The sequence below is a fragment of the Astyanax mexicanus genome, chromosome 12 (genome assembly GCF_023375975.1).
Source record: "Astyanax mexicanus isolate ESR-SI-001 chromosome 12, AstMex3_surface, whole genome shotgun sequence".
Classification (NCBI taxonomy): domain Eukaryota; kingdom Metazoa; phylum Chordata; class Actinopteri; order Characiformes; family Acestrorhamphidae; genus Astyanax; species Astyanax mexicanus.
In genome coordinates, this window is record NC_064419.1 from 21,654,936 (window position 1) to 21,669,521 (window position 14,586).

Sequence of the window (14,586 nt, forward strand, 5' to 3'; positions counted from 1 at the left end):
AGAATTGCAACAAATGGTAGCTTCTTGGGGTCACAAAGTCTCCAAAACAACCATCAGGCGCTATCTACATGCCAACAAGCTGTTTGGGAGGCATGCACGGAAGAAACCATTTCTCACTCACAATCATAAACGCAAACGTTTGGAGTTTGCTAAGCGGTACTATGACTTCAACTGGGACCGTGTGCTTTGGTCAGATGAAACAAAGATAGAGCTTTTTGGCAACAAATGCTCTAAGTGGGTCTGGCGTAACACAAGAGCTGAGTATGCAGAAAAGCACCTCATGCCCACTGTGAAATACGGCGGGGGATCAGTGATGCTGTGGGCCTGTTTCTCTTCTAAAGGCCCTGGGAACCTTGTTAGGGTGCATGGCATCATGAATGCTCTAAAATACCAGGACATTTTAAAACAAAATCTGGTGGCTTCTGCCCGAAAGCTGAAGATGGGTCGTCACTGGGTCTTTCAGCAAGATAATGACCCTAAACATGTGGCCAAATCTACACAGAAATGGTTCACCGCACACAGAATCAAGCTCCTCCCATGGCCATCTCAGTCCCCAGACCTCAACCCCATTGAAAACCTGTGGGGTGAGCTGAAGAGGAGAGTGCAGAGGAGAGGACCCAGGTCGTTGGATGATTTAGAGAGAATGTGCAAAGAGGAATGGTCAAAGATCCCTCTTTCTGTATTCTCCCATCTTGTGAAACATTACAGGAGAAGATTAGGTGCTGTTTTGTTGGCAAAAGGGGGTTGTACAAAGTATTAACATCAGGGGTGCTAATAATTGTGGCACACATGATTTGATGTTAAATAATTATTTCTTAATGAATTTCCTACTGAATGAATTCACTTGAGTTAAAGGTTGTATTTTACTCTTTTTTTCCATCGTGGTCCTATATTATTTTGAACAAAACTCAATTTATGAGAAGCTAAAGAACACATCTTAACCAGGGGTGCCAATAATTATGGAGGGCACTGTATATATATACATATATATTATATACATATATATTTTATATATATATATATATATATATAGTATATATATAGTATTTGCCCAAAACATTTTTGAATGTAGTTTTTATATATTTATATATATTTATATATTTTTATATTTATATATTTTAGATATATATTATGTCCTGCATCTGTCCTTTAAAAAAACTACATTCAAAAATGTTTGTATGTAGCAAGCTGACTAAATGTTAAGATGTTTTCACTTGCCAGTATATTTTTGTTGTATTTGTCATGTTATATTTTATTCTCATGTTCTATTTCAGACCATATATTTCATCATTTCATATAATCCAATTATTCCTTTTTAATTTATATATATTTGATCAGGTTTTACCCATTACCATTACCATAATCATATGATTCCCAGATGGCCTGTGTGTGAAGGAATGTAAGGGGGGATTTTATGGTGATCTGAAAAAGGAGTGTGAGCCGTGTCACCCCGACTGTCGCACGTGCGGTGGTCCTTTATATACCGACTGTGACTCGTGTGAAAACGGCATGCGTCTGGTGGACGGCAAGTGCATCGATCTCAGCAAGGCGATCACTTGTCCTGCTTTCCACTTTGTCAGCGGTAAGACTGCGATTTATTTGCTCTGATCTGAATTTCAGAAATTCTCAATGTCTCTAAAAAATAAGTGAAAGTGACAGATGAATTAAAAATATAATTCAACTTATTTAATCAGATAAAAAAAAATTGGGATCTGAGTTTTGCTTCTTTAGTTTTGTGCTGAAGGTACTAGTCTGATGTAACTTATGGGTAACAGTAACTTATACTCCATTACACATTAATTAGCATTGTGCAAATAGTACCGGTATATGTAAGTAATCTAGGGCTCATTACAAGTCAGGGAAAGCACGATTGACCTTGCTCTCTGCTTATGTGATGAATGGTGGCACAGGCATCTGCTAGCTGATGTATCGAAGTTGGCTTTCCTCTAAATTGGTGAGAAAATGGGATAAAAATCTGAAATAAATTATTAAATCATCCAGGCCTGGAGTGACTTAATCATCTTGTTAAAACACGTAAATTTTTGTAATGCATGTCAATGAGTCAGTGTCACAAACTGCAAACTACCACACTAAATAATAGTGTGTCACAAAAGTGTGTGGTTGGAATGCAGGCACAGATTTTTTGTAGAGAAAGAGTTGTGGCTATAATTGCTTTACATAAAATTTAGAAGCATGAGTATACTAGCTCCATATTATCTAGCACCATAACAGCACCATCTATCATCGAACACTGTTATTCAGCTGCTTTAAATGGTCTGTTATTTTAATGACCGTGTATGACTGGGAGAATATCTTAAACTAACATCACAGCCTTTTTCTGCAAACCGTTTCAATTATTTTTCATGTGTAAGAGTACATTTTTAAAATGTGTGTTGCGAGTGGTTGTTTTAGAACTTTGTCACTCTCTTTTAGTATAAACAGTATCAATAATCTGGTAGAAAAGCTTAGATCTGGATTATATTAAAGTAACTGCTAGTTGTAAAGGGACATTTAGCTTTGATCAGTCAGTGTTTTGTGTGTTGTGTGTTTTGTAGAGTTGGGAGAATGTGAGCAGTGTCATTCAACCTGTATGCTGTGTTCAGGCCGTGCTGAAAACCAGTGTAATGCCTGTAGAGAAGGTAAGTCCATTGATTGTGCATGTGTGAAATAGAAGGGTTTTGCATGACATCAACAAAAGTCTTTTTAATCCCAAAACTGTAGGCTTATTAATCAGTACTGCAATGTTATTTTCAAACTATTGTAAAACAATGTGTATTATATCATACCATATATGTTTTCTTTTTTTTTTTATATATAATTTACATTTTATCCAAATCATGACACGGACCACAGAAACACTCTCAAATTGCTAGTCTGCATATGTGGTCTAATCAGTTGAATGTGTGAAAAGGCAAATAAATATAATTCTGCTTATTAACTGTAAATTTACCCTGCATGATAGTGTGGTGCAAATTGCTAAAGCCGCGTGTAAATTAGAGAGAATAGCAGTAGTGTCTGATTTAGGGACAGTAAAACAGCTGCTAAAATCTTCTGTAATCCTCAGAAATAGTTAATTAATTAATTAATTAATTAATTAATTAATTACCCTATTGCTTCATAACATCTATATTGAGATATATATATACAGTGAGTCCAAGAAGTATTTGATCCCTTGCTGATTTTCTTCGTTGGCCCACTAATAAAGACATGATCATTCTATACTTTTAATGGTAGATGTATTCTTACATGGAGAGACAGAATATTAAAAAGAAAATCCAGAAAATAAATCTAAGGAATATATATTAATTGATTTGTATTTCATGGAGTGAAATAAGTATTTGATCCCTTAGTATTCATTAGCAGTTCTGGCTTTTACAGACCAGTTAAACACTCCCAATCAACTTGTTACCTGACCTGAAGCCACCTGTTCTCACTAATCACTTGTGTGAAAAACACCTGTCCACAGAATCAGACAGATCACACAGATTTCAAGTCTCCAACATGGGTAAAACCAAAGAGCTGTCACAGGACCTCAGAGTCAGAATTGTTGACCTTCACAAAGCTGGAATGGGCTACAAAAAGATTAGTAAGGTGTTGGATGTGAAAGTAACAACTATTGGTGCAATTATCAGAAAGTTTAAAGAGTATAACATGACAATCAACAGACCTCGGCCCGGTGCTCCAAAGAAGATTTCGCCTCGTGGGGTGGCAATGATGCTGAGAACGGTCAGAAATCGTCCTGCAACCACTCGGCAGGAGTTAGCAAATGACCTGAAGGCAGCTGGGACCACAGTTTGCAAGGAAACAATTGGCAACACTTTGCGTAACAATGGATTCACATCCTGCAGTGCCCGAAAGGTACCCCTGCTGAAGAGAGCACATGTGGAGGCGCGCCTCAAGTATGCCAATGATCATTTGAAAGATGAACCAAGTTATTGGGAGAAGGTTTTGTGGTCAGACGAGACCAAAATTGAACTTTTTGGCCTCAACTCCACCCGCCATGTGTGGAGAAAGAAAAATGCTGCCTATGACCCCAAGAACACTGTACCCACCGTCAAGCATGGAGGTGGAAGCATAATGTTTTGGGGGTGTTTCTCTGCCAAGGGTACAGGGCTACTTCACTGCATCACTGGGAAGATGGATGGAGCCATGTACCGCACAATCCTGAGGGACAACCTCCTCCCCTCTGCCAGGGATCTGAAAATGGGCCGTGGTTGGGTCTTCCAACATGATAACGACCCTAAACATACAGCAAAGGCAACAAAGGATTGGCTCAAGAAAAATCACATTAAGGTCATGGAGTGGCCCAGCCAGTCGCCAGACCTCAATCCGATCGAAAATCTATGGAGGGAGCTGAAGGTCAGAGTTGCCAAGCGACAGCCCACCAACCTTCATGATTTAGAGAGGATCTGCAAAGAAGAGTGGGCCAAAATTCCCCCTGGTGTGTGTGCTAAACTTGTGGTTAACTACAACAAACGTCTCACCGCTGTGCTTGCAAACAAAGGCTTTGCCACTAAGTATTGAGTGTGTTTGGCAAGAGGGATCAAATACTTATTTTCCTCATTGAAATACAAATTAATTAAAATATATTCTTTAAAATTATATTCTGGATTTTTGTCTTGATATTCTATCTCTCCATGTTAGAATATATCTACCATTAAAAGTGCAGAAGGATAGTGTCTTTATTAGTGGGCAAACAAAGAAAATCAGCAAGGGATCAAATACTTCTTGGACTCACTGTATATATATATATATATTATAAGTATCCTGTGAAATGAGTAGTTTAGGGACAAATATAGGAAACCCTTTTTTCATTCTGTGTGTGTGTGTGTGTGTGTGTTCTTTGTAGGTATGTTCTTAGTTGCAGAGAAACAGATGTGTGTGTCAACCTGTCCTGCTGGTTTTTATGGGAACAGCACAAGTGGGCATTGTGAGGATTGTCTACCCGGCTGTGAATTATGCAGGGAAGCTCATCTCTGTCTAAAGTGCAGGACTGGCAAAGCCCAGCTTTTCCTGCAGAACGGCTCATGTGTCACACAATGTCAAAGGTATATATCTGTATCTCTTTATAAACTTGCATATTGAAATTAAAATAGATTTTATAGCCACCTACTATATTTATCTACCTACTGATTAAAAACACTCCAGGCCATCTATCTGATAATACTTCATAATCTCAATGTGGTTTAATGCTGTATGTTGAGACAATTTACAGGGATTCTCACCTGATTTGACTAGAAGACAGTGATTCACCTGTTCTTGATATTCACAGTGAACGTTATGATATAAATAATGGAATGAGATTAATGATATTCTGTGATTTTTCCTTTTGTATAAAGCAGCAAAAATGTTTTAAAAAACGTTTCTTTTAAAATTGCATAAAACTATTGATGAAACTTGGTCATACTTTTTTTACGATACATTAAGGGCTAAATCCATCTTTTTCCACATCATACTAAATTTGGAATGTCTTTATAGTCCATTTTGTATGTTATATAACGAGGCATATATCTGAGCCCCATATATATTTTCTAGTGTTGGTCTTTGTCGATCCTGTCTGTGTACTTCTGTTAATGTTTGTCTGTGTCTATGTCTATGTGCATTTTATCTATGTCTGGTAACCTTAACTTTATGTAATCAAGCCAATGAATAGTGGCCCGGGATTAGAAGAAAAAAAATGCATAGACTTGTGTATTACTAAGATATAACATTAGCTTGATGCTAAGTTTGTGACTATCTGCTTTCATTATTGTTTTACGTACACTAGCCTCATAATGCCAGTAAACATATTAATTAGAAAACTGATTATTTAATCAGAATTAATTTGAATGATTCACCTGTAATATGATGTCTATATGTGTTTTTGAAACAATATGTTTAAAAAATCCAAACAATGTCCAAATTTACAAAATTCAGACTCATAAATTCTAATATCTCTGATTTAAAGCTAATTTACAGAGATAAAATATCTGGCCTTCCTGGATTTTTATTTTTTTAGAGTGGTCTAACTCTGAATATAAAAAAGTCATATAAAAAATATAATAAAATCATAGCCTTATTTCACGACCACCAATTGCAGAGCTGTATCACTCATGTTCAAATCTGTGACTTTCCATAAAAAAAAAACTTTAAAAAAATTGGAATTGGAAAGTTGGAATTTTAAAATGTGTTTTTCAAGAGCACATCACACATCATCTCACAAGTTCAAACAAAAAAGCACTGTTTCTGTTAAATTAATTACATCATTAATATTTCGGTTAAATAAAGATTATGTGAATATAATTAAAATGAACCAAATTCAGATTCAAATACGTATGCCCCTTTTTAATCTCCATAATTATTTGTGGTACTTATTCTTCACTCAGTGATTTCTTTTATTTTTTGAACATGTCAATACAAACACGCACAATGTCTCCCACATAGTGTAGATCTGTACACTATTATTTTCAGTTACACTGTCCGTCTCTTATCAGGGGTTACCCTGATGGCGGTGAGTGCCGTAGCTGTGCTCAGGGATGTGCCTCGTGTGAGGAGAGATCTAACAACTGTCTGACATGTGAGCAGCCATACCTGCTCTTTAAACACACCTGTGTGGAACAGTGCCCTGAGAACTACTATGTAAAAGATGAAGAGTGTGAGAGCTGTCCCCATAGCTGCACGCATTGTGACAGAAACGGCAAATGCAGTGGTGAGTATTACTGGGAAACAGTAGAGCTTACCCAGCTAACAGTAACTCTGAAATAACTAACTGGATTAAGTCCAGTTAGTATATAATATTGGGATAGTACAAGTTAGATGCTTAGGTCTTTTTTTTTTTTTTAAACCTAAATCCTAAAGACATTTTTAAATGAAAGTGTAAGACAAATACAGCTCTGGAATAAAAATAAGAGACCAGTTATAAATGATAAGTTTCCTAAAACCTCTAAAATGTAATCAAAAGAAAGATGGATGCCATCAAACCAAGTTGAACTCCTTGAATTTTTGCACCAAGAGTGGCACAAAGTTATCCGAAAGCAGTGTGTAAGACTGGTGGAGGAGAACATGCCAAAATGCATGAAAACTCCCCCTGAATTTTATAAAAAGTTTTGGGATAAACTATCTCCTTTATTACTTGAGATGTTTAATGAATCATTAGAGCTGGGCTATCTCCCTGAAACTCTTACTCAGGCCTCTATTTCTCTGATCTTGAAAAAAGGTAAAGATCCCCTCGCATGTTCTTCTTATCGTCCAATAAGTTTGCTGAACGTAGATTTTAAAATATTATCAAAGTTATTGGCAATTCGCATGGAGCCTATCCTTCCAACCATCATTTCTCCGGACCAGACAGGGTTCATTCGTAACAGGCACTCCTTTTCGAATCTCAGACGCTTGTTTAATGTACTCTATAATTCTCCCTCTTCTCATGTCAGTGAGGCCGTAATATCCATGGATGCTGAAAAAGCATTCGATAGAGTCGAATGGGACTACCTTTTTTATACCTTGGAGAGATTTGGCTTTGATAGAGGTTTTGTTTCATGGATTAAGTTACTGTATTCCTCCCCGTTAGCCTCGGTCAGGACAAATAATGTCCAATCTGCATACTTTAATATTCACCGATCCACAAGACAGGGATGCCCATTGAGTCCTCTACTATTTGCAATAGCTATTGAACCCCTGTCCATAGCTCTTCGAAGTAACCCCAGTATCACAGGCATATCTAGGTATGGCATAGAAACTAAGGTTTCTCTTTATGCCGATGATCTTCTTTTATATGTTTCGAAACTAAATACGTCTATTCCCGCGGCTCTTACCACTCTGCAAAATTTCGGTCAAATTTCAGGATATAAACTGAACCTAAACAAGAGTGAATTATTTCCTATTAATCTAGACACTAGAAATTATTCTTCACACACTTTACCTTTTAAAATAGCTGAAGACAGTTTTATGTATTTGGGGATACATGTTACCCACAAATTCGAGGACCTTTATAAGGCTAACTTTGCCCCCTTATTAACTCGAATCCGCAAGGACTGTGACCGATGGTCCATGCTTAACCTGTCTCTAGCCGCTCGAGTTAATTCTGTTAAAATGAACATCCTTCCAAGGTTCTCTTATCTATTTCAATGCGTACCATGCTTTCTCTCCCAGACTTTTTTCCGCAAGGTAGATAGCTTAATTTCTGAATTTATTTGGAACAAGAAAATTCCTAGGTTGCGAAAACAATACTTACAAAGACCACGACATTTGGGTGGGTTGGCACTGCCAAATTTTAAGTATTATTACTGGGCTGCTAACATTAGGATTTGCAAATTTTGGACTTGTTATAAAGATGTTGACCCCTTTCTGAAATGGGTATTAATGGAAGCAAATTCCACTAAACCTATATCTCTTAATGCTCTGGTCCACTCACCCATTCATTCTCCCACTCAACAATACACAAAGAACGTGATTGTTAAAACCACCCTTAAGATCTGGACTCAGTTCAAACGACACTTTGGTTTTCAGTCATTTTCTATTAACGCCCCTTTAGCGGCCAATCATTCTTTTCCCCCTTCCCTGATGGATGACGCGTTTGCGGGATGGGCCAAGCTTGGCATTATTACTTTTAGAGACTTATATCGAGACGATATCCTGCTATCTTTTCAGGAACTTGCTGATATATTCTCACTTCCCAAACAACATTTCTTTAGATACTTACAAGTACGGAGTTTTATACGGGATACATTCCCTACATTTCCTAATTTAATTGGGGATTCCCTCGTAGACGGCTTTCTCACACCATGTCCTACTCTGAAAGGCCTAATTTCAGACATTTACAACCAAATCTCTCTCCTGCAACCAGAATCCTTAACTACTATTAAAACCCTCTGGGAGGAAGACTTAGGGACGAGCATACCGGAAACTGTTTGGGCAGAGATCCTAGAACGAATACATAAGTCCTCCATATGTGCTAGACATAGCCTTATTCAATTCAAGCTGGTACATCGTACCTATTATACAAAAGCTCGGCTATCGAAGATCTTTGAAGGTTCATCAGCGGCCTGTGACAGGTGTCAATGGACGCCTGCAAATCTTATCCATATGTTTTGGCTTTGCCCTACATTACATAGCTACTGGTCCAGGATTTTCGATACTTTGTCCGAGGTTATTGGAGAAACAATAGATCCAGATGCTCTGTGTGCATTGTTTGGGGTTTCTCCCTCTTTACCATCTCTTGCTAAACCTAAAAAGGATATTATTGCCTTTACCACTTTACTTGCTAGAAGGCTAATAGTCATTCATTGGAAATCTAAAAGACCCCCATCTTATACTCGTTGGATAAGAGATGTTCTTTACTTTGTCAAACTGGAGAAAATTAGGCTTTCATTACATGGCTCATCAAGCAAGTTTGAAAAATTGTGGAACCCATTCTTTCGATTTGTAAAGGGTTTAGATCTCTCACTTATCCCAGAGTAATGTCATGGTATATACAATAAAATCTTGATATAAGACTACAGTAGCTGACTTTTTTTTTTTTCTCTCTTTTCTCTTCTTTCTCTTTTATTTTCTTTTTTTCTTCTTCTCCTTCTTTTCTTTTGCTCTCTTCCTGAATGTTGTTGTAGTGTTAAATGATATCTTGTATATTAGATGTATGTATATATTTATCTGCTCTAGAATCTTGTTGGATATCTCTTTAAACCCAATAAACAAATATAAAAAAAAAAAGATGCATGAAAACTGTGATTAAAAAACTGTGAATATGATCTTGTTTTCTTTGCATCTGCATCTTTTTTGTTATTTCAGCCATTTCTCATTTTCTGCAAATAAAAAAATAACAATAAAAATACACAAACATGTACTTATAAATAGCAAAATCAGAGAAACTGATTCAGAAACTGAAGTGGTCTCTTTATTTTTTCCAGAGCTGTATGACTTGTGAATTTGAAGCTGATACATGTCAATTGAACTCCAAATCACAAATTGAAATGTGTACTAAAAATATTTCTCAGCAACAAACAATGTTTTACTTCTTTTTTTTTATTTAGCTATTCTTTAAAAGTGTTTCATGTTCATGAAATTGTTGAGTGTGTAGACAGAGTTTTCAACTGGCTAAGATCAGGGTTCCTTAGTGGTAGGTTTTACATTCATTCACTTCCATTGTTTTTCCCTTTTTCTCTCTTTACATTTTTTTTTTCTCTTTCTGTTTTTTTTTTTCAGAATGTAAAGAGTACCACTTCCTGCATAAGGGCAAATGTTTGGATGACTGTCCCAAAGGCTACTTCACGAGTCTAAAAAAAAAAATTTGTGAGCGCTGTCACATGGACTGTAAAGACTGCGATGGGCCAGATGCAGATGACTGTATATCTTGTATATATTTAACAGCGGTCCGCTACAATGGAGAATGTCATAACAGCTGCCCCTCCAATACATACCAAGACAAGAATGAGTGCAGGGGTACTTCACTGTCAAACACACAAGCATGTACAAAGACAAACTGATACTCTAACAGAACAGATAACACATAATGTGTTATTAGTACAACATTTCAAACACACCTTACATTTAGTCTTTTTTTTCATATTATTTTTTTGCATCATAGATTTATACTAAAGTCATCCAAAACATATGCAATTTAGTAAAAACAAAAAAGTTTTTAACACACCAGAGTTTGTTTTATATTTTAGATTTTTCAAAGTAGCATCTCTTGTTTAGAGGACAGTTTTGACAATCTTGGCTGGAATTTCTCAGTCAGCTTTATGAGGTAGAGTCACCTGGAATGGCTGTGCTAAACTTCAAGAGTTAATTACTTGAATTTCTAGAATTTTGAGAGCATCAGTTGTAAAGTTGTGAAGAGGTAGGGTTGGTATACAGTGAATAGCTCTATTGAGTAATGTTCTAATCCATATTACGGCAACAACTAAGTAAAAACAGAAATTAAGAAATGAAGGTCAGTCAATCTGTTGCTCAGGATAAGTTAATCAGAGTTACCAGCTTCAGAAACCACGAGTTAACTGCACCCCAGATAAAAACCCGTGTAAATGCTTCACAGGGTTTTTTGGTTTCTTTAACACTTATATGTTGCTACCTAATTCATTGTGTTCCTTCATAGTTTTAATGAATGACTGCAATATTAATTATTTGTGTCCACATTTTTGACTGGTACTGTATATGTGTAAACTTTTATTTTTGTTAATGTAAAGAAGGAAACATAGTCTTTATATATGATCAAACATAAAATCTGTTTTTTTTTTGGAAAATCCTTATGCACAATTACTGTGCTTGCATAATCTAATGTGCAGTTATGGTAACAAAAGATAAAAGAGTAACTGTTCATTAGGGTTTGTCATACAACTCTTTTTTGTAATTAACTACAGATCCTAAGCAGTCACATCCACCTGTATATTATATATTATAGTGATTCTAAACTGCATGCCCACAATGATGAGAATATCCATAGACATAAAGTCATTATAAATGCTGACAAACACAGAGACATCTCTAGTCTCAGAATTCCGAGCTTCTAACTGACACTGTGGTCAGAAGGGAGTCATTTTCATGGCCGTGCTAAAGCATGGAAGTTTCAGCATTCCATGTGGAATTTTGAAACCATTAGTCTGAAAATGACTCTTTTGTCAGCGAAAACCTTTATTCCGAGCTCTCCTAATTTGTCATAATTACATTAATTGTATTGGAATATGAAAAGCGAACCACACAAGCCAAGTCTGCCGCTGTACAAACAAAAGCCAGACATTGCAAAACCAGATGCTTCGCAGATGTTGGACAGCTTGCCCTTATATTCTCAGTCTTAAACAGAACAGCTTTCAGCACCATATATCATGATTTTCCTCTCTGTTTTCGAAGTGCTTGTGTCATTTCCACACTGTGAGTTTCTGAAATGTTTTGTCTATAATGGGCTGATATTTGTGTTTCGGTCTTTTTGGTGGTCATGCTGTTTTACCTCTGATTAGATCATGGACATTATGATTGTGGTGGTATTTCACAGAGGAGTATTCCTCAGCCAGAGAGACACAAATGAGTTTTCAATGTATGAATAGAAAGCATGGTTGGGGTGAAAATGCTTAGATGTACTTTAAAGAGGACACATGTAAAACTCACTTTTTGTGTGCTAAAAGAGTTTGGTGTCAGGAAGCATTTGCTTCTATCTTATTGAGACGTTATAATAAAGAAACCTGCATAGAAACACTCTGAGCCCCAACCACTAGATGAGGTGAAAAAAAGGCTATTTTTATCATTCTGTTCGAGAACCTGTACACAGCAGAATTAGCCAGTAGACGTCATCTGAGGGAGGGATCTGTGTAATGTCAAGATGGGGACAGGTCAGCAGATGAGGGAGATGTGTGTATATATATATATATATATATAGGTTGTGCAAATTCTACACACCAAAGACAAAAATAATTTTTATGGAGACATCGTTTCTGATGTACCCTTATTTAGTGACTAGTTAATATTTATTGGCTTTTTTTCTGTTTTCCAGAATGTGATGGGTCCTGCCTGACCTGCTCAGGCCCTCACCCTTCATCATGCCTCAGCTGTAGGCCTAAAATGAGAAAGACAGTCAACGGCCACTGCGAGTTCTTCAGCAACTGCACCGCAGCCACTTTTGAGGATAAAGATGGAAAGTGTCAACCATGCCACTCCAGATGCCTCCTCTGTTCAGGGAAAGATCAGTGCCTCCGCTGCAGCCCTCCTTATTACTTGCACAGTAAGTCCAGCTACAGTCACAAACAATGAACAATAGTGGTTGCTAGGTAAAAGGCTATCGTCATCTATGGTAACTAAGTTGGTGACTGGTGTTCTTAAGTTGTTTTTATGGTATCCCAAGTATTTGCACGGGTGTTCCTAAGTCAAACCTTATTACTTATTGGTTTCTAGGAGGTTGCTAGCCAGTTGCTATGGTAATCCAAGTGGTTAATATGGTGTCCCAGGTGGTTGCAGTATGGTCTTAGTTTAGTTATTCCTTTAGTTGCTTGTGTCTCAAGAGATGTCCCATTCCGATCCAGTGAGTTGGGATTAGAGCCAATCAAGGTTTAAATCTTAAATGTATGGGGTCTGGGCTATTTTAATCTTGATTTTGTTCCTTTGTTTTTACACCCTCTTATGGACCATTAAGAGACCGTATTTACTGCCCACAGTAGTGAGCAGCGTTCTCAGAAAAGTTTCTAATCTGCAGTGTGGAATAGTTTTACAGTGGAGCATGAAAATGTATTAAAACATAAATAATTCTGCATGCAAGCTATAGTTTACAAAATCATTATGAACTGTATATTAACAGCACACCCAGGCTGTTAATATACATTAAAATAGAAATCAGTGGAAGTAAAAATAAGATATGAAAATACCAATACTGGTCTCCCGTAGCCAGGAAAAAAAAAAACGGTAAAAAAGACCATTTATTTACATCCCATTCAAGCATACTGGACTCCAGTACTTAAATACTTCTAAAAACATTGTTATTTATGTGGTTATCCACCAAAAACGAAGAGACACATCTCTTCAAACAAATCCAAAACAGTTTCTAAACATGAGTGTCTGAACAATTTCTGTTTGACTTCTAGTGGCAAAACCTCCAGTTTCCAGTTCCATGCACTGATGTTTAGCGGTTGTTTATGATGTGTTGGAAGGAATCTTTCCCTTTTGTTCACTTCAACAAGGAAAACCACAAAAACATTGGGACGCCACTGCCACGCTTCAAGTGAAGGGGTGGTTTTGAGGAGAAGGATGGTCAGCCAGCATTGTCACCACCACATATAGATGCGATTCATAGTTCACGTTCAAGTTTATTTGTATGGTTCTTCCACTTCTGATTACAGACATTGTCAAAAAGCATATTTACATAGATTTGGGTCTGGGCCACAAAGTGAGCAAACCAGTGGCCAGAGTGAAAAACTGTGGAAGTGGAAAACTTCCTCTGATCAGGAAGAAGAAGAAACCTTCAGAGGAACCCAGACTCAAAAGGAAAGCCTATTAAACTAATAACAGAACAAAGCACAAAATGATGAATCACTAATGAATACACAGCATGGCTTAATCTAGCTTAACTGGATGTAGGGTATGCTTTTGTTTGAGTTTGATGGTTTAGCTGGTCTAGAATCATAGTCAACTTGACCAAGCTAGACAAGTATAATCAAGCATGAAAATGTTGGTTTACCAGCATGAAGAACCAAGCTGGTCTGTTGGCATGTTCAGGATGACCAAACTGGTAAACCAGCACAATGATGCTGGTCAACAGGCCTGGATATGCGGGTAAACCAGTTTGGTGGTTCTGGTCATGCTGGTCGCTCAGCTTGGTCTTTCAGTATCATTTTATTGGTGGTGGGCCTTGCTGATGAACACTGGAAGACTACACTGGTTGATCAGCATGATCCAGAATCACTAATCTTGTCTTCCAGCATAACAAGGCATGTTGACGAGCATCATGAGCATCACTGTGCTGGCCAACCATCTTGGTCTTCCAGTGTGGACCAGCATGACACAGCATCTGCTCAATCATGCTAGTTGACTGTGGTCTTCCAGTGTTGACGCGCAAGGTCCACCACCAATAGAGTGATTGACTAGAATGACCAGCAAGACCAAGCTGATTGGCCAACAATGGATGGCCAGCTT

The 14,586-nt window shown here is 37.3% G+C and overlaps 1 protein-coding gene across 1 annotated transcript in view; it reads left to right on the plus strand.

Moving 5' to 3' along the window:
* The window catches only part of pcsk5b (proprotein convertase subtilisin/kexin type 5b), a 97,448-nt gene that overhangs the window by 68,415 nt on the left and 14,447 nt on the right, over positions 1–14,586 (plus strand). The window contains exons 27-32 of the mRNA XM_007260151.4: positions 1,379–1,582; positions 2,556–2,639; positions 4,850–5,048; positions 6,474–6,688; positions 10,177–10,413; positions 12,458–12,685. Of these exons, the coding sequence (XP_007260213.4) occupies positions 1,379–1,582; positions 2,556–2,639; positions 4,850–5,048; positions 6,474–6,688; positions 10,177–10,413; positions 12,458–12,685 (1,167 nt within the window). The remainder of the gene's footprint in view (positions 1–1,378; positions 1,583–2,555; positions 2,640–4,849; positions 5,049–6,473; positions 6,689–10,176; positions 10,414–12,457; positions 12,686–14,586) is intronic.